Source organism: Aulostomus chinensis, chromosome 7 (assembly GCF_037954235.1).
Source record: "Aulostomus chinensis isolate RoL2024-O1b breed Wild chromosome 7, RoL_Achi_v1.0, whole genome shotgun sequence".
Taxonomy (NCBI): domain Eukaryota; kingdom Metazoa; phylum Chordata; class Actinopteri; order Syngnathiformes; family Aulostomidae; genus Aulostomus; species Aulostomus chinensis.
In genome coordinates this window covers 15,154,138-15,175,197 of record NC_141326.1, presented here as the reverse complement: position 1 = coordinate 15,175,197, position 21,060 = coordinate 15,154,138, and the positions used below count along the sequence as shown (strand labels likewise).

The 21,060-nt window shown below is 42.5% G+C and overlaps 1 protein-coding gene across 1 annotated transcript; it reads left to right on the top strand.

Annotated features, from left to right (window-relative positions):
* The first annotated feature begins 2,012 nt into the window (after positions 1-2,012).
* n4bp1 (nedd4 binding protein 1) lies at positions 2,013-18,999 on the top strand. Its single transcript, XM_086208681.1, has 12 exons — positions 2,013-2,534; positions 5,964-6,191; positions 6,788-6,958; positions 7,673-8,172; positions 8,332-8,701; positions 11,017-11,352; positions 11,468-11,703; positions 14,829-14,959; positions 15,671-15,767; positions 17,199-17,306; positions 18,004-18,105; positions 18,288-18,999. The coding sequence occupies exons 1-12, from the start codon at positions 2,223-2,225 to the stop codon at positions 18,667-18,669; spliced, it is 2,973 nt and encodes a 990-aa protein (XP_086064807.1). The 5' UTR covers positions 2,013-2,222; the 3' UTR covers positions 18,670-18,999.
* The last annotated feature ends 2,061 nt before the right edge of the window (positions 19,000-21,060 follow it).

Sequence of the window (21,060 nt, the reverse complement as noted above, 5' to 3'; positions counted from 1 at the left end):
AGCTTGTGAGTTTTCATCCAGCAGCATTGACATAGCAGCAATGTTCCACCATAAAAAAAAACACCTTTTAGAACTCATCTCCGAATGGTCACATCCAGTGGCGGGGTGGCCGTCGTGACTACCGGGAGTTTTTTTTTTTTTATAGTAATGAGAATGTATTGCTAATTTTACTGCACAAAATAGTTGGTGGATCTGGCCAAAAATAGCCTGAAAAGTTTGAGCACCTCTTGAGGTGTGATAGTCTGTCAGACAGACGCCACCATTTCATGCCATTTTGGTGGCAGCGTGCACATCAAATGGTGGCGCCCGCGTAGCCAAAGTGGCCTGCTGGTATTAATTCCTCCCAGTCAGATTTGGAGTCCCACCCCGGCCCTGGTCACATCTTTTTTTAAAAATTCACCAATGGCAGGACACCAAGCTTGATGACAAGTACAAGCTGAGCTACAGCCATCGCGCCCCTGGCAACAGGAAGTACAGCCTTGTGTGAGAAACTCATTAGGTTTACATGAAAAAGTACACAGTGTCGCCACTTGTGGAGCAAATATTGTGGGACCTTGAAACACCAAAATATGTCCATAAAGGAATACTCCCATAACCCTTTAAATGCTAATTAATCTGCATGTGATTAATGATTCAATCAGACACTGTAATTTAAAAAAAAATCTCCACTTGTGTTTGTAGCGTGAACACTTTGAATGATCTCAAATGTTGGAGCTCAAATTAAAAACATCAGAATCAACATTGTAAAGTTTTATTTTAATGCAAAATGCAATGTTTTTGAAACCATGAGACTGTGAGGCACAACAAGTTCATTCCATTTCGGCAAGAGGTTCAATCTAGGGTGTAGTTCCATTGATGATGAAATAATAATAATAATAGTAATAATAATAATAATAATAAAAATAATAATAATGAAGAAGATGATGATGATGATGATGATTTGGGAACACCTTCCAGGCACAGCTGGTGATTTTCAGGATTCACACGTTCAGCTCAATCAGGAACATTCCAGTATTGCGCCTGTTCCCTCATGTCATAGCAATACGGGTAGTAGATGGCTCAACATGCCCCAGGGAGAAGACTATCACGCCCCGCCCTTTCCACCTGATGTTCCTGTTTTCATTCACAACACCTCCCTCCAGCATATTTACTGCCTTGAGGTTGTAAAGTGGTAGTGGTTATTTTCCAGACCTTCAACTGTGTCAAAACTAAGTTTCAAGTCCCGGCTCGAGCACAGGGTTTTTCTGTGTGGAGTCTGCATGTTCTCCCTGTTCCTGTGTGGGTTCTCTCTGGTACTCCAGCTTCCTCCCACAGTCCAAAGACATCAAGAGGGGACGAGGCTGATTGATACTCTAAATCGACCGTAGGTGTGACTGTGAGTGTGAATGGTTGTCTGTCTCTATGTGTTGGTCCTGTGATGGACTGGTGACCTGTCCAGGGTGAACCCCAGCCTCTCGCCTGAAAGCTGCTGGGATAGGCTCCAGCCTCCCTGCAACCCTTAATCAGGATAAGCGGAAGAAAATGGATGGGCACTGCTGGAGACCACTCTTGACAGACACCCCATTTACGCTACAAAAATAGTGCCCTCTGTTGGTCTTAATCTCTTATGTCACCTCAATCAATGAGCTTCGTAAACAAACATGTTTTGATGCAGTGACATCAGTGTTGAATACCACATACTTGTAAATGAGTAGGGGGACTTGCCAGTTCAACATCAATTGGGGGTTGTTTGTGGTTTTGTCCAGCCAAGCTATTTCATGATATCTGGATTTTTGTTTAAACGCACGTACTTTAAACAGTCACACTGTCCAAGAACTGCGTATACATTTATTCTAGAAAATCTAACGGGATCTCCAGCTCGGATTCTCGTACGTACGACATGTACGTATGTAGGTCACCCTGTGTCTTGTCTTCACGCGGTTTGTTGTCACAAACGTATCCATAGCTCCTTAGCTGATAACCATCAAATAGTCGTCAAGAACGCACTAGATTGTCGTGTTTTGATGACGCCATCAATGGGACTTTCCGGATACGTCACCCGGGGCTTCCGAGTTATTAGCCCTACCGCTGTGTTCATGCTTTGAGACGCTGTAAAGCTCACCGAGTTGCTCTGGACTCCTCACCAAAAGAGACAATGAAAACGCTAAAGGGTGGCAGCAATGTCGAAAGGGTGGAAAATTGAAGTGTCGTTGTCAGAAGCGACTGTTAGACTTTGAGGCGGAATGTCAACAACGCGGCCCCTCCTCGCGATGAGACGAGTCACCGAGCTAGCGTACCCGGAGCATCCGTCCAGCAGACACCCTGCGCCAGCCGGGAGGCAGCAGCAAGAGGCCCCCACTGTGGACGAGTTTACTGTCCTAGAGGACAAAGAAGAGGAGCTGAAATGTGCCAAGCCTCGAGTGGAGCAGGTTTTTAAAGTGGCATTCACTATTATCGGTCTGTTGGACCACACGGGACAGCCACACGGTAGCAAAACAGCACGGCAGATATGGCTGCAGCTCAGGGGGAAGAGAGACGACGTGTCAAAGGCAAAGGTAAGGTCTCAATATGCTATTTCTCTTTAGTTGTACACAAATAAACACACAGCTAATGTGACACAGTTGTTCAGGACTAACAGTCACCAGGCACCAAAACAGGTGCGCCGGTGTCCGATGATGGGCGCCCGCTGCTGTTGCTTCATCAATAATCTCACGGGTGTTTTAAATTTATATAACATTTGTGTTGGAGATAGTATTTCCAGAAGAAGGTTGATTTTTAGAGGTCCATGAAATATTTCTTTTGGTTTTAATGAAAACATCCACAGGCAAGGGTCATGTTCATAATTGAATAAAAATGAACATATTATGGGCCACTGTTTACATGTTACATCCATGTTTGAGTGTATGGTGTTGAAAAGTAAAGTAACTGCAGAAGCTTGATATACAGGTTAGATTGGTCCCATCATTGGGACATACTTATCCTTTAATGTCATTACATACTATAGGTCCTTTTGAAACCATTAATTTAGACTTACAGACGGGAAGCAAACCCAGATGATATTTGTAACTCTTTAACCAGGCCTGCAAAGATTTAAATGTCACAATAGGGACAGAAAAGACATTGTGAGAAAAGAGGTGTCACTTCTTGTCCGTTAGCTTGAATTGAGGGTTTAAAAAGTCCCGTAGTGTACAAGAACAAAATTTTGCGCAAGAATATTTCATGAATGAGGTGTATTGACTCCAGCTCATTACACAAGCGCATACGATGAACAATGTGTTGAAAAGTGAGGAGGGAATGATTGGACAACTTTGTCCTGTTTATAACACTGGACTGACATTCCAGTCAGCTGATCTGAATTCGCTGGGAGAGTTGACTTTGGTTAGAAGTTATTGTGGTTTTTCAAACTGAGATGAATGACGGAAGGTTTCTGAGTCAGTAACTCTTCTCGTATTACAGAATTGCCGGAATTAGTGTCGCTATTGCATAGTTTTGCAGCATCTCAATATCAGGATGAGCTCACGTGTTGCACCATTTTGTTATAAATATAGCAGTGTATTTTCCAATTGAGGAGTAAATGCACGTAAACAGCAGATAGCAACATACACAAGGCAGCTCGCACTACAAAAGTACTTATAAACTGTCTTAGTGCTATATCTGTCCTGAACTCATCTGCCTTCTGCCTAAGTCATAGCTTCGCATCAATCGTGCACCTGCCTGTCACACTTAGCTGTGTGTGACAAGCAGTATGAAAAATGGAATGATATAACTGTCGGTGACGAGCAGGACTTTGTTTATTCACGCGGGGCAGTAATGTCCTTTCGTAACAGTGAGGATATCGCTGGTTCCATTTCACATCCTTGTACTTTTTGAAAATAACGTGAAAAGTGAAGTTTGAGGCTGTGAAGACGAGTTAAAAACATTTTGAGAACAGTTAACCATTTCTGGATGGGATGTGGCTCACTAAAGCCCCTGAGCTATCAATCAATTCAATAGAAATGTGAGTGTCCAACCTGTGATTCAGACCTGCAACAAATGTAATGGGTTTTGGAAGCGTTCTTGTAACTGTTGCGACCACTGCGTGATCGAAGTGCGTCACCTTTTATTCTCAATGCATTTATTCACTCTAGTGTTTAGCACTACATCTATTTTCACCTTCCTTAAATGTGAAACTTTTTTTTTTTTTGGTTGAAAAATCTTTTTGTGTAAAAAATTTTGTATTTAACTTGGGGTTTTTTTTAATGTCCAAACTGACCATGGCAATAAACAAAAACAAAACCTGGATGGAGCAGCCAATTTAATAAACAGGAAAAGAAGGTTACAGTGTAAACGCACTAACAGGGGATTCTATGATCTCTGAACACCACATTCTCATGCGGTAGCATTGATTTCTTTTTTACTGTGTGATTTCCCAGACAAGAATATCTGCCATACCACTCTCGTCTATACCCAAAGCCCTTTGAGACAAACTGTTTGTGAAAACGGGCTATACAAATAAAATTGCCTGGCCTCTAGTTTTATGTCATGGGTCTCTAATTTATTGCTCCCCAAATCAGCTGTTCAGGCTCTGCAAGTCAACTGAGAGTGTGATTTGGAAATGGAAATTTTACTGTCAGGTGGTTGAGTTCCTGATAAGGACCCTCGCAAAGGAGTCATACGTCCCTTCCGGTGGGCTTCATGGCTAGAGCCGACCATGATGATGATGTGTTGCGAGTGACATGGTTTCATAGTATGCTCTATTGTGTCAGACTCTCGTCATTGCAACATTTCTGGTGATTTGCACCACACTTCTTTCACATGTCACACCTGCAGGAAGGAAATTTTCATGAAGCCAACACAAACAAATGATGGAGAGAATGAACACGATGACACATGACAGGGTTATTCCAAAGAGACAGAAGACGCTAGCCAATACAAAGAAGGGAGGGGGGCTCTTACTAAAAAGATGACTGGTTTGATTATGAAAAGTCGTACTGTGAAAATTCCTATTGTCATTTCAGAAGGTAACTGCCGCGTCAACACTGTACCGTATGATTGAGACCAGTCATAATTGTTTCCTTCCTCTCCTATTGTCTGTCTGAGTTCACTGAACTTCTCCTAGCATCCCGAGTTGGCGCTGTTTCGTAGTCTCTTGACTTACACAAAAGACTTTACTGTTGCATTTGGTTTTCTGAACATATTGGAAAAAAAATCAGTGGTAGCTATACTATGTATAGTACCACTTATCAGTACTTATTAACGGAACAGCTGACACAATAAGTAGCCGTGGACGAGTGTTTGGTACACTTAAAATATCAGCAAGTATTTTTTCTTGCTTCATTTTTATGTGCAAAATAAAAAGAAAGCGTAACCAACTAGAGACCATGAGGATTCACACATGGTCACACACACACCTGTGCCATTGTGCTGCTGTGAACATAGGAACTCACTGAGTGGTCTGTATAACCAGCAGCACCGAAGCCTCCATCTCCAGTTTAGGGAACCGTCAAGTGACTTCTTATCTAGCTGAACATTGAATAGATGTTGAGTCTCAGAGTTCAGGAAAATAGCTGAGCCTGCAGGTTGCAGCTCTGCCTCAGTCCACATCAGCAACACACCAGCAACAAGGCTACACCAAAAATACTCGAGTTAAATAGGCCAAAATGTTGAAAGTATATACACTTTTTTCCCAAAAATGTGCGCCCTGAGTTAAGACATACCAAATTATTTGAGATCCAGTTCTGTTTTCGCAGTGACATCCTTTTTCCCCCCTCTACCACTGCGTCATTGCCTCATTTGTGAGTCATTTTGAATTCTCAGTATTGAGTTGCTCTTTAACACATTAATGCTGAAGGCACATGTCAGAGTATCTGTAGGGAAGTCAGCCAGCAGCTGATTCATCCAAACATTTCCCACAGCCAGGAGATTCCCTGAATCAGTGACAGTATTTAGTATCATTGGCTGTCGACTGACATGCTATTACAGTCTTTCTCCTTTTTGTTGTGCAGGAATATGTGCGGGGGCTGTGCGACCCAGAACTGCAGAAAGAAGAGCGGTACCCAGTGGACATGCACTGTATCTTTGCCGGTGCTCGGGGACTCTTCCTGGACAGACTCGTACGAGACACAAGTGCTGAGGTGCTGGTGCCTGAGCCAGGCCGCCTGCGGTTGTTGGGTCAGGCTGAATCAGTGGTGATGGCCCAGAGCAGAGTTCAGCAGTTTGTAGCACTTTTCCAGGTAGGGTGCAAAGTTCATAGAGCTAGCTGGTGAGAAACCTGCTTGCAAAGTCAAGTTTCACTTACAGTTCTCATTAATATTTTTATTTCAGTGGTTAGCAAATCAAATGTTAATCAGTAAGTTGTTCAAAACAAGGTCAGTCATAGTTGCAAAGCGGCTAACATTCTTGCAAATGTTGTATCACAATCAGAAGGTTCCCATGTCATGTTGTTGACAAAGTGACGTAAAAGGTTTTTCAGAAGAAATTTGGGATATTTCTTGTCATCACTTCATAACTCAGAGGCCTCTGTCGACAGCTGGGGATGTCAGACTGGCAGCCTGAGGGCCAAGACACACATTTACACCAAGTGATGTCTTTGAAAGGCTGAAGTCTTCAGCTGCAGAAGGCTGGCTGGGATAATAATGAGGCGTCAATTTTGGTCAAGTCAGAGATGGAGTGGAAATAGCGGACAGCTTAAGGCATATTTGAACTACTTTTTTTTTAATTACACAGTGTAAAACTATTGAAGTATGAGTTGGACCTTGCAGAGCTATACAGGGGTGTTTTGAAGTGTACATTCAAGCACGTGTTGCGCGTGTGTTTGTGTTACATACAGGAAAAGCGAAGTCTACCAAGTGACCGAGAGCCAGCAGTGAAACGAGCATTCAAGTGCTTTGTTGAGGAGAAGGATGATAAATACACTATGGAGCTTCTACTGCTGCCCAGTGCCCTGAAGGAAGAGTTACTGGGACTGGCCCACAGCCCCACCAGCACAAATACTTCCCTGGTTTGTGTTCACATATTAAATATGATTGATTATGGGATTGTTAAAAACTTAAGAATTTCTGCGTTGGATATCAGCAACAAATATAGAAATATGTAACAATATATAGTTGTCATGTGCAATTATAATGTCAAATTTTAAGATTTTATACCATAATGTGTCCCTGCAGTCACTCAGGTGATTGAAGTAGTGCATTAAACCACTTTTCTACTGTATAGAAGCACAGCAAAACACTTCAAAGTCCAGGTACTGGAGTGTCGTCAGTATTATCAACAAAACAAATTTACAGTGCAACTATTGTTAATACAATATACACATTTCCATTGTTGTAACAGATAGTTTGATAAATTAAGGAACAAATGTTTAAAAAAAAAAAAAAGAGGAAATGTTTCTTAATAGGTGTTGTGTTGATTAGGTGTTTGATGATGTAAAGTGGCACTTGGGCATCGTAAGTTACTGAAAAAATAGAGTGACATCACCATCATTCCAGAAGTCTGCATCATAGAGGGGATCGGTTGACAAAGATATTGGATACGAGTCAAGGCTCATTTTCTGGTTCTTAATGCAGAATATTCTTATTCATAATATTCTTTCTCACATCATCACGAATCATTAATGCAGGAAAGTCTGATATGAACCTTGGTCATAACAGGTGGAAGTTTAAAGGGAACTTTAGCTGGACTTTCCAAACTGAGCTACATGTGTTGTGTTGTCCAGGCTCAACTAACCCAGAATCCCGGTGTGATAGAGATCGACCAAGACCGCTCACAGAGCAGCACCCCCGTGACAGAGCTCTCCAACCGCATCCTGGACACCAGCTTTGAGGAGAAAGGAACTGTGGTGGGATCGTTTGGCGATGGAGGTGGCAAAGCAGCAGGAGGGGGGATAGGCTTGGGTCCCGAGGCTATCCTGCTAAACGGCACCCGGCCCTCACACAAGCGTCGCTCCTCTGACAGTGAGACTCGGGACACGAAGAGACAGTACTCTCTTGAGCGGAGGGATGAGTCACTCGAGCGGTCAAGGGACAGAGAAGCCAAGGGGGGCGGTAGCAGCTGTAGATCCAAAACCCCCTCCTCTTCATCATCATCCCTCTCTTGCTCAGCCAAAGCAAACACAGTTGTTGGTCCAATCAAGCTGGACTCCAGTGAGGGGGTCTCGGACGAAGGAGAGGCAGTCAGCCCAGAAACCAACCTCCGCTGTTTGGTCAATTTCTTCAGGTGAAAATCATTCATGGTTATTCCTGTACTAAAAAAGTTATAAATTCCTGAGTCTTCTAGTGTTACCCAAGAGGAATGTATTGGTTTTCATTTTGGTTTATCGCTGTAAAACGTTGTCATTGCTAAATTTGTGAAACAAATTAATTTTTTTCTTGGCAGAACAATGGGTTACCAGCAGGATGTTGTGGAACGTGTCATTAAGGAGACAGGACAGACAGAAGATACTTTCCTCATCCTTGAGAAGATCGTTGCCGAAACAAAGCGTTGTGAAGAGGGGACGAAAAGAGGCCAAAAAGACAGACAACTGAACTCTCTGCGCTCTTCGGACACTCCCCCCTCTTCCTCCTCCTCCTCCTCCTCCTCATCTTCCTCCACTACAGTATTCCGAGAGAAGGAGCGAGAGTTGAACAGATTGTTGGTTGACCCAGGCAGGTCTAAAGAGAATATTAAGCCCAGCCAGTATGGAACTAGTACTAATGGTTTGGGACACCGGAGGCAGTGCAGCAGCAGCGAGACCAGCACGCAGCAGGTACCAGAGATCTCAGTCTGACATTATTTCCTCTTTTGATATTGCAACTCCAAAATGATTCGGCATTTGCAATATCGATAAAAATAATCACCCTTTTTACAGCAGCATTTAGACTTTTATAGCGGGGTAAACACAGGCGCTATGGATCAAAATAACTCAGCCTAGTTCTGTTTATAGCATTCATAGTAGAGATAGACCAATGTGGTTTTTTTCAGGGCCAATACCAGTAAAAGTGAAAATATTGACATAAACATTTTGAATCATACAAACTTAAACAGCTTTTCAGATTTGCAACATGTTAAAGTTTTTTTTAAATCTTAGATAATAGACATCTTTGATTTAAAATTATAATAAAAAAGTCCAGGGAGCTCCCAGGCTCAGCAGCACGTCTATTAAAGTTAAATGGAAAACTTAAACAAATCAATAGCTCCCTAAAGTTTTCTACAGTAAATAAAGTTTTCCAAAATTTCAATTTAACTGAAATGTTCTAGGGCGGCACAGTGATGCAGTGTCGCCTCACAGCAAGAAGGTTTTGGGTTGGAGACCCGTCTCGCGCACAGGATCTTTCTGTGTGAGTCTCCATGTTCTCCCTGTTCCTGTGTGGGTTCTCTCTGGTACTCCAGCTTCCTCCCACAGTCCAAAGACATCAAGAGGGGACGAGGCTGATTGATACTCTAAACTGACCGTAGGTGTGGCTGTGAGTGTGAATGGTTGTTTGTCTCTATGTGTTGGCCCTGTGATAGGCCTCTCGCCTGAAGGCTGCTGGGATAGGCTCCAGCCCCCCCACGACCCTTAATAGGATAAGCGGTAGAAAATGGATGAATGGATGAAATGGTCTTTTATCTTTCGCTTATCATTGCTTTAAGCTAAAAGCTAATCAACGTGCTTCTCTGCAGTACAACTGGTGTGAATTGAGTTCATTAGGTTTTTATCTCTGTCACTCACTCTCACACACACACACACACACACACTTCTACTTTCACAGATTGTTTCCATATCGTTACTATCAGCAACCTTGTTTCAAGTGATTAACAGATACATCTGAAGGGACTGTGAGCGAGCAGAGCTGCCACTTATGTTTATGTAACGTTATTGGGCTCACAGTGACGTTACTAGTAGTTGTAAGTTGTAGAGGACAGGGATTTTTATTGCAATTTCAGGAGAGTCTGCTGCCTTAACTTACCTTTGAAACATAGCTGCTCTCCGGAGCTTCTCCACTCACCTAAATTTTTTCTCCTTTCCACCGTGTGTGTGTTGTGCTGTTACCCGCGCTGACTGGCTGTTACCGTGGCTCTGCGTTTAACCAATCAGATGGTGCTGTGGGTGGGACAACGCTGGAGACAGAGTAATGACTGCAGACAAGAGAGGCGCGGCTGCATCAGAGCCAGAATAACCCAGTTTAAATTGATATCGGTCGTCGGTTTAAAAAAAGGCCGATGTCAATATGCATCAAAATGCCGAATATCGTTTTGATTATGTGCATTTTGATAATCGACAATAATTCATCGCATATCCAGCGAGTCAGCATGCATATTACAAGACTGGCAGTTTGCATACAGTAAATGAACGAGGGCCATACTTACATGTCAGAGTGGTTGCTGTGACGAGGAGTTGCTCTTCTTTGTCTTTGTCTTTGTCTTCCCACATAACAGGGAACCAGACTAACTCTTAAGTGTTTGCAGTGCTAACGTCAATTTAAGAAGTAACTTTTTCTGGATTTCCAGCACATTTTGAATAGCCCATAACTCGTATTTACCACATTGTTTCCTCTCAACAATTCACAGGGCCAGTAATGAAAACACAAACGCTACTAACAGCAGTACTTTTCGACTGCATTTACAACTTTTGCCAGGTGTATAGCTTAATGACGTTCCAATTCCACTCACATTTGTTTCAACATTTATATCATGCGTCAAAATATACTTCACGACGAGTCAGACTAGCCAATATTCATGGCAAACGCGCTAGTGTTCATTTATGTGCAAAATGTGTTTTCCATATGCAAAATCAAAAATTATTAAAACTTGTCTTGACTTATTTCTCACAAACCAAACGTATGGCATTTCTCACATACACCGACTTCACACACACACACACAATTTCACCAAGATGGAGATGATTATTTCTTAACATCAGCATACCTTTGCACATCAGACGATGTACAATCTTTAAAATCTTCTAAAACAAATCAACTACAGAAATGATGTAGTTGATTTGTTTTAGAAGATTTTAAAGATTGTAAATGATTAAGTTTTATACCATCAATGCATGTGTATGTGTCGCTCTTTAGATTAATGACATAAAATCTCTTTCAGGCCATCACTATCAAGAGGAGCTCGAGTGCCCAGGGAGGAGCAGGAAACTATGAGGTTATCACCATCGATGATGACGATGACGTCATCCCCATGAACACCAAGACAGCTGATAGTAGGACATCGCGGATGTTGACAGTGGCACATCTTGATGCCCAGTCTGGATCCAGAACAGACTACTTGGCACGGGGAGGGGGCGGAGTCTCGCAGAGGGATTACCTATCAAGAAGTGGGACTCAGACTTTGGGTGGACCGGTGAAAGTTGAGAGTGTGACAGCACTGCGAAGCACCCCTCAGTGGCTGACGGCTACCAGCAGCTCCTTGGCTTCAACCCCCAGTGTGGGTATTATGCATGGCCAGGATGTCTTCTTTGTTTTTATCAAGTTATGAATGACTACATTGTCGTTGTTCTTTCTCGTGTTTAACCAAAAATGTACTAATCTTTCCTCCTCAGTCGGCACAGCCCACCACTCGGCTCCCAGCCTCTGCTTATCAAACCATTGGCTACATGGCCACTCCTGGGAGCGGAGCCAGGAATCCCTCTGCAAATGAACCTCCTGCGCTTCCGGCCACTGGTTTAGCTCGTTTCCACCAGTCGTTGAGGACCCCCTACACATTGAAGCTCCCCAACGAGCCAGGACGTCCAGAGCTCAGACACATCATCATAGATGGCAGCAACGTGGCTATGGCGTGAGTACCCCCCCCACACACACACACATGCGCGTGGGCGCAAATGCATACACTGTATGCTGCAGGTCTTACAAATATGTGTGAAGAAACAAGGAAGCTTTTACCTCCTGTGATGACAAATTTTAAACAGAATGGTGTCATTTCCCACACCTGTAGTACATGTACCAAATTTTCCTCTTACATATTTGCCCTCTAAACTTCCCATCAACTTCAGCATCATCATCTTTAGAGTCACACAGACACTCTCAGTCATGGTCACCAACTACACAGATCATCTGTTGCGTAGGTTGTAGCTACAACTCCTGCTGCGTAGGTGCAGTAAAACTTGCAGCCCACACCTTGTTACTCATCATGTGTGCACGCAGAACAAAAGCATAAGAAACCTAGAAGGAACATAACAGAACAAAAGCGGTTGTAAAACACAATATTGATGAGCGGTGTTACCTGTGGGGGTGTTTTCGAGAATTTGGGCCTTTTCTGGTAATAAAAAGATCTCAGTGATTGTAGATTCAAGGGTTGCCGTCTTTTTTTCTTTTCTTTTTTTTCTTCTGGAAACGAGCAAAGGAGATCCTAACTTTTGATTTCTATATTTGCACCTTTACCAAGTTGTCAAGACAGCATTATAAACCACTTGAAAACAATATAACAAGAAATTTTCAAACACGACCAGATAAACTATTTGACTGTGCTTTGGGCTACATGACATTGACACTCTTGCCGCTAAGGACAAAAACATTGCATCAAGAATCTCAACTTTAGAGGTCAACCTCACACAGTTTGTCTGTAAACGGAGGTCATGTGAGATTCTGTGCGACAAATCCCATTTGATCAGTTGTGTTTTTTCCCCCATCTCCTGAAGTAGCGTCACAAGCTTCATCCTAGTTGACCTTGTCTTAATCTTTCATTTATGCCACCACTTCCTTTGACATTCTCTGCCTCACTCCCTCCCATTTCAGTTTCATCCTCCATTTGTTACCAGAAATGTATACCGAAGCACAAGAGACTTCCCAACCGATCTCTCATTGTAGTAATAAAATTATTCCAAGGATCTCTGAGGTGTTTCCCTTGTTAGGCTACATTCTTGTTCTACAGCATTTTTAACTGGTTGAATAATCTCTCCTTGCTGCATTGTCACTGATCACTTTCTCTTTCAACAGTCAGTGGAACTTCCCTCTAATTTGCATTGCCACTTTGACCACAGGCTGCTGATATTTGTGTTTCTGTCTAGTTGTGTGTGAGGATGACTTATGTCAGTTTGATGGACACAAACCAGACTGAAGACCAGTTAATTGCAGATGGAGACAAAAATTTGGTCCTCATTGATGGAATGCTGATTTTTGGGTCAGTGGCCAAGGTCAGACAGGAAGTGGTGTGAAAATGTGCACTCTAAAATATACCTTAAAGTATTGGGACAGTGAGAAACCAATTCAAAACGTTATCTATTCTTTCTCACATCATCACGAATCAGTAAAGTGGAGCCGTTGAGCCTGAGCGAAATCAAACTTTGTGACTTCAAATGTCCATTGACTGTAAAATTTGGGGACATTCCAACCAGTTTTCGTTGGAAATTTTCAAAGACCTTTCATCAAAACTATGGATTGATAGAGGTTTTGTGTTGAGGCCACAACAAGAGACAGATGCTAACAAAGAAAATGTTTCTACATGGTCCTAGAACTCAGGTGTAGTCTTTCTTCTTCATCCTAGTTGGCTGTGATTGGCATGTTTTTCTGCTGCTTAGTAGTTTGGACCATGATTACTCACTTCCTTATTATATACCGTAACAATTGATTATTTCCCCTGGAAATTTTCCTGTTTTCACAAGTATATTTTGTGTTGATTAAAATGATTTGCTCTTTCAAGAAAGTTTTTTTTTTTTTACATGTGAGATTCCAAATGAAATAGACCAGATGCATCTTTCGGTCCTGAGGTCATGATCGGTGGAATGTTTTCAAGGTGATGTGATGAGACTGAGCAGTCTCTTACACATGCAGCTGAGACCGTCAAAATTCCAAAAACCTGCAAGCACCTCTGGCAGATTGCCTCATATTTTGTACCACATTTAATTCAAATATGTCCATTAGTTTTTGAGATATCCTGCGAACAAATCAATTTAAAAAAAGTCGTCATCCTGGATCAACTTTTCTATTCTTCTCCAAATGAATATTCCACGCCCCATCCTGCAGTGAGTTTTTTGGAAAGTCCTTTTTTGCATAATCCAGCTGACGGCGCCAAAAGTATCACCTCCTGGATGAGACAAAAACTATTGCCTTAAGATGTTGTTGGTGTTACTGGCGTGTGTCTTGCAGCGGCTGCCAGTTTCCTGCTTGGTGAGACTGATCTGCTGTCAGGGAGTTTCTCAACTCAATGACTATTTGTTGTTTGTGGTTGCGGTTTTCTCTCCTAGCAACCAGTTTGTTTATTACCCCTGTCTGACGTGCACCTATATACACCTATGGCCCTAAAAATCTGGGCCAGCTGACTGTGTGACGTGTGTAGGTTTGGGTGCGGTTTTGTAATTGTCATTGCTTGTGTTGCCAGGTAGACTATTTAAAGGTGTTTTTTGCAGTTTAAAGCTGTTTTAAAAAGATTGAAATTTTAATTATTTCTGGTATCTGTTCACAGTATCTTGACGTGATGAGCTGTTCCGTGATGTTCTGATGATCAGTTGTGATGCACGGGTCCACCCATTCATCTATTAAAACATATTGTCTAACAATTCATGTAGGCCCCGACTCCAATAACTAACTTATATGGAGCAGCTTTTCACAAAATACTATACTTGCACAACTCGACCACAGTGTAACTCAAAATGCAAAAGTAGTTCCAAGTAAGTGATCTGCAACCACTGTGGTCTGATTATTAATAATTGGCAGATGATCGTTATCTGCTCATTGTTTTTAGTGCATTGCTGCCTCCCACTGGTGTAGCTACATCACTGCAGTGGTGGATCTGGAAATGTGTTCCTTGTAAAGCCACAGTCACAGTTTCATCCAAATTGAAGGAAATTTTATCTGAGCCCCCTGTGTTGTACACAGTTGTGCTTTCTATGTGTATTTGATTTTGTTTTGGAGTTTATCTTAATGCCCTTTCTCACTATATATGCCCTTTTTGTCCCATCTCTTCAGTCACGGCGTTCACCGGTTCTTCTCCTGTCGAGGAATTGCATTGGCAGTGGAGGCATTTTGGAAGCGAGGCCACAGGAAAATCACAGTATTTGTCCCTCAGTGGCGCCAGAAAAGAGACCAACTCACTACAGGTATACACTCACACACACACACACACACACAGCAGGCATTGTTTTCTAGCACATCCTCATTTACTAAAACAGCAACTGTCACTTGGGGACGTCAGCTTAAATGTGTGTGAATTTGTTTTTTCTCTATCATACCTTATGTAAAAACACTTAAACCTCAAAGTTGGTCTTGAATTTCACATGCAATTTCCAGAAAATGGCTATCTGAAAACATACAGAGTGTATAATACGTATGCCTGGGTGGGAGTGTGGGTGGATGGGTGTGTGTGGGTGGGTGGGGAATGTAAGAAATGGAACCGAATGTAAAATAGCTCATTCTTTCACATATTACTGTTAGAAATGTGTCATTTTAAGCCACCATATAATAATGATACTTTGAGCCAATTGTGTATACACATTTTATACATAGTAATTAGTTACATAGCTATTATGTGGTTGTATTCACAAACCCCTATAACCCCTCGTATAAAAAGAACATCGTGTGTGGTTGCTGTTATTATATTTTATCGCAATAAAATGACCAAAAAAAAGTGTATGTGACTTAAAAAGGTAAACTGTTATTTAAAGGGGGAAAAAAGCATCATTGACAGTTGGATTTTGCTCACCTTTCAGTGCAACACTGGACACCGATCCTGTGTCTGAACCTGTCCGGTCCTTTGCTTTTCCACTTGATCATGATGTCACATTCACCTAATCGTTGCTGTTCTCTTGCAGAACAACATTTTCTAAAGCAGCTAGAAGACCTGCGGCTTCTCTCCTTCACTCCCTCCAGAGAAGTGTGTGGCCAAAGAATATCCTCGCATGACGACAGGTACAAAAACCAGTCAGTTCTGCTTTATTTATACAGAACCAAATCACAATAAAAGTTGACATGTTACTAATGGACAAGCTTTAAAACGGCACCCATTGGCGGCCATCGGCTTTGACCAGTAGGAGTTGGACAGATAGAGAGAGACAGAAACCGAGAGAGACAGATAGAGAGAGACAGAAACCGAGAGAGGCAGATAGAGAAGGACAGAGATGGAGACAGATGGCCAGGGGACATGGAGACCCAACAACTAGTAACAATAATAGCAGCTAGAATGATAAAAACATGGCTCATAAACTTATTTGGTAATATACTTGAGTGTAAAGCAATTATTGAATATTAATACAGTAGTAATTATAATGATACTAAAAGTGTTAATGGACTGGCGACCCGTCCAGGGTGAACCCCGCCTCGCGCCCGAAAGCTGCTGGGATAGCATGGTTCCTACACGTCCTGGAAAACCTGGAAAATGATTGACCAATTTTCCAGTCATGGAAAAAATTTTTTTTTTAAAAAGGACCAATGTCCTGGAAGCTGTTAATATTTCCTGGAAAATTATTTATCCTCCCCCTGCCTTGTGAGCGAATGCAAATGGGTTAAAAGTTATGTGCACGCATGTCTGTTGTCACCTTTTTCTGGGCACAGCGCTTCTCTGCTTCTAGCTGGCGCAGCGCCCCATGTGACGCGACCAGCCAATCAAATTTGCATCTCCGCGTAAAGCGGTTCTTCAACCCAGTGTTTTCAGTTTATTTTGTTGGAAGATTTAGCGACTTTTAAGGCGCCATTAAGGATTTAGTGCCCAGAGACATCATAATTATTTTTCATAGATAAATTATAGCCAAAGACTGCACATCAAATGTATGAGTAATAAACATGGACACAATCTGGGTGTAGAACTACAACTGTAGAAACTAGTACTAGTACTAGTGTATGATGTGATAACTTGTCTCTGTAGCTGCCGGAAATGTCCTGGAAAAGTCTTAGAAAATAATTTCAGCGAAAGAATGGGAACCCTGGCTAGGCTCCAAGCCAGCTCGTGGGAAACACTTCCAGTCCTGTGAGCCTGTTAACCAGGACACATCCAACAGATGTCTGGATGACAAAACCACGTCGTATTCTGAGGGGAATACTGTCATAAATCCCCCTTTGTTGTCCTTTTAGTCTGATTTTTAAAGCCAGCTCTTGAAGTTAATCGGTGCGTACATTCATTGCTGTATTTAGGTCATTTTACATGGGGGGGTAATAGAAATTAACCAACATCTTGTCCTAACATGCAAGGTCTTCCCTCTACGGTGGATTCCCTCTGTGGGCGGCTTCAGCTCAACTTTGAACACACATCAAACATTTCAACACAGGGAAAATCCTGAATGTGTAAATCCCTCCCTCCCCCCCCCCCTCTCTCTCTCTCCCCCCCCATCCCTCTGTCTCTGATAGGTTCCTGCTCCACCTCGCAGAAAGAACAGATGGTGTCATTGTAACCAATGACAACCTAAGGGAGTTTGTGAATGAATCGGCAGCCTGGCGAAACATCATTCATGAAAGGTGATTGTGTGTGCTGTGTACACGGTTCCGTCATGTGCATGTACCTTCCTTTACCTGATAATACAGGCAAGTCCACCAGGGGCAGCACGCCCGCCTGATGGTTGAGAGCTGTTTACCTCTAGTTTCTTTCCAAAATCTGACCATTCATCATTTCGGCTCATAGTATTACCCAGTTACTTTAACACGCAGTGTTACTGCTAAGACAAACCTGAAGAAGTCATGGAACTTGAAAACCACAGTTTCCAGGTCTGGAGAAGTTTTGGAAAACTAAATGAAGCCAAAACTATTATGGACAAATATGTGGCTTCTATGTTACTGAGTTTAATGCGAACAGAAAACTAAAGCCTCACTGTTAAATTCAGCAGTAGAGACTGTGTTGACAGTGGAATTGTACTTTGGTTTGGACGGGTCACTCTCTGTTGCTTGTAAGGAGCCAAGGAACTCTATAGGGAAGCTAGTTTTAGCCTGTGTGACATCATGTAACTGCAGCGGCTCTTTATTTGCTCTCTGTATTAGCTCAGCTGTGCCGGTCATGAACATTCATGCACCAGTTTAACGCTGTGGATTAAATTTTTAGCTTATCAAGTAGAGCCTGATTGAGATCATCTTTAATTTGTGGTGATAGAATAAGATTTTTTGGACGTGGCCGGCTGTGTTGTATTAAAATGAGTAACTTGTTTTTTGTCATGACTCATAGGTTACTTCAGTTCACTTTTGTGGAGGACCATTTTATGATCCCTGATGACCCTCTGGGGAGAAACGGACCTCACATTGACACTTTTCTACATGAGGACAACAGGTATGTGTTGCATGCGTTTGGGCTTGTGATCTCTCTCCTTCTTGTATTTAATCTAACAAGGATTTATAAATGTTTAACTATTATTTATGTAAATGCTCTGAAAGTGACGCAGTGAGCCAAGTACGGTGTATGCTGTACATTATTCTCGTTGAATAATGTCCCCTCCGTCTCTTTCCTACCAGGCGAGCTCCAATCACTCCTCCCCCTCTGAGACCACCAGACTCCCGTCCACCCTCCCAGCAGCAGCAACCGCTCTACGTACAGGCCATTCACTCTAGTCCTTGGACCCCTGCCTCCACACCCAAGCCCCCTCCCCCCCTGTTGCCCCACCCCACTACACCCTGGCCTCACTCCAGCCCGCCAGAATGGCACCCGCCCCGACGATCCCCTTCATCCTCACCCTCTCCCTCCCCCCCTCCCCAGCGTTCACCGGTAGAGACATCAGAGTTGAAGAGAAAGCTGTACGATATATTTCCTGATCAGAAGCAGCGGATCGATCGTATCCTCAGTGACAACCCATACATGAGAGACCTGAACGCCCTGTCTGGGCTGCTGCTGGGGTGAACTACTGGCTCAGCACTGAGGACACACACACACACACACACACACAAGGATGCCAGCATGCATATTTGATGTGCATCAGAGTTTTGTAATATACAAACAGTTTATTTCCTCATAAGAAATAAAATCTCTGCACAAACTCTTTACAGTGTCAACAAAAGTTTTGTTCGTACTTGCAATGTTGTTGTAAGGATTACTGGAGGATTTTTTCTTTTGTTGTATTATAATTCTATTGTGTATATTGATTTCTTCTTTGTAAATAGGAGCATTTTTGGCTACGTTGCACATATTGTTTTATGTATGTGAAGATACAAATAAACACGGCAGTCTCAATACGTCTCTTCTTCATGTGTTTAGCATACCACTGAATACAGAGGGACAAAACCTATTTCGTAGACATTTTTGGCATGTAGGATTTTGCAGAGTCACCCTGATGGTGGGCGTGTCCTCTGACCAGGGTGGCTCTTTCATTATTTGCTGGACATACAGTCCGGATCAGGGAATTAGAGTTGAAATGATTATTTTGCAGGTCCTTGCTTGAATCTTGACAAGTTTCACCTCTCAGCTGAAAGGTTTCTTGATTTCTAACTCAACTGGTGGAGAACCTTTGGCTTTTGTATCTTTAGCAGAGTCTTTTTAAATGTCTGGGACTTCCCACCAGGCACTTTGACCTGAAGGAGCCTTAGAAAAGCCCTCATATGATGTCAATAAGGGGCAATAGATTACACCCAGAACTCTCCCCTTGATGTCACTGTCTGTTTGCGCTGAGCACAATCATGTGACTCTCCTTCCAGTTAGGAGGGTGAGTAAAGATTAAAGACCAACTTCACTGCTATTGCTAATTATTAACACACTAACAAATATTAAACGCACTGTGCACACGCCATTCAGTACTGCCCAAACATTAACAGAACCAGTGGTCCTTCCGTCACTGCAGCAGGTCTGTGTCACTTCTGCTGATTACCCACTAGGGGTCAGTGTGCATTCAACTGTGACCACAGTTTGTCAACGCTCAACTTGCAGACTTTTTTTTAGTTTATTGCCTTTCTTCATCCCTTCTTCATCCACCTCACATCTAAAAATGAAACAACCTCTTAACAGAGGTCCAGTCTTATGACGAACCTCCTTCTTTGTAGGCTAACAGTCCTGATGGTGGCGCCGCAGCAGACCACTACGATTTAAAACTTCGAAAATTCAAACTGGTGTTTTGAATTCCGTCCTCATGTAAGCTATTACAGTAAATGGAAAAGACCAGTTTGTCACTTACGGAATGCTCAATCTTTATGAAATTAAATAACATGTTGTCCAGATGAAGAGCACAAATTCTTAGAATTTTCAATTAGTTACTGAATTTTTGGAGTTTGGCGGCAAATCTGCTGTTACACGCAACATATCTGAGAGTAAAACTACAATACCCACAATCCCTCAGCGTTCTATTCTTCTATTTGAATATTCGTTTTCTTGAATAGATGACCTCGCGTTTAGCTTAGCAGGTAGAGCGGCTGTCTTTTTAACAGAAAGTTGTTGGTGTCTCTTCCCGAGACCAAGACAAGGGACTACCAGTGTCATCAGGACTCATCATCTTGGGACCATGAATGTCTGTAAAAAGTGTAATGGCAATTTTAATTGGGCAATTACTTGTTAACACGTACAGCAAAAAAAAAACGCAAGCAAAGCACCTTGGTCATCTCAGAGTTGGAAAATGTGTTTCAGGTCCATTTTAGTGAGTCCAGCATCTCCCCAGCTGCCCCATTCTGATCCCTACATGTTGATCCCCACACGTTGACACTGAGCAGCAGTTTTATTCGTACTTTGATTTGTTTGATCCATTCATTCTGCAAACCTAGACACAACTGCCTCTCACGTCTGTGTGGATGTGAACATACTGCACATGACTGACATCTCCTTGATTCTCTGGCTGGAGTTGTTGCAGCTGTCAGAGCAGGACAACCCTTACCTTTTTTTTTTTTGTCTTAAATATATTGAGTTTTTTGACCTCCAAAAACTTCAAGCACAGCTCCATTTGACTCCAATCTTAGCCCAGATAACTAGAAACATCTGTCTGGTTGCAGCAGGGAATTTGACCAGCTGGTACTCGTTCTAGAATGTTTTTATTCGGTCCCTTTAATAAAAGAAAAGAAAAAGTGCTCAATTCTTTTGCATGAAAGTGAAAATTACATGTTAAAGTGGAATATTAGTTGTGCCTGTTTAAAAGAAGAAAAAACCCACTTGGCATCCCTCCAAATTAACCATCAGGGTTCACGTTGGCTGGACATTGAAAGGAGATCAAAAAGCAGGACTAAACCTCACCATTGCACCTCCTACAGATTGTGTTTTTATAGCTTTCATGTGATTACACATTGAAGAGGAAGGTGCACACGCCTTTCTTTGCCT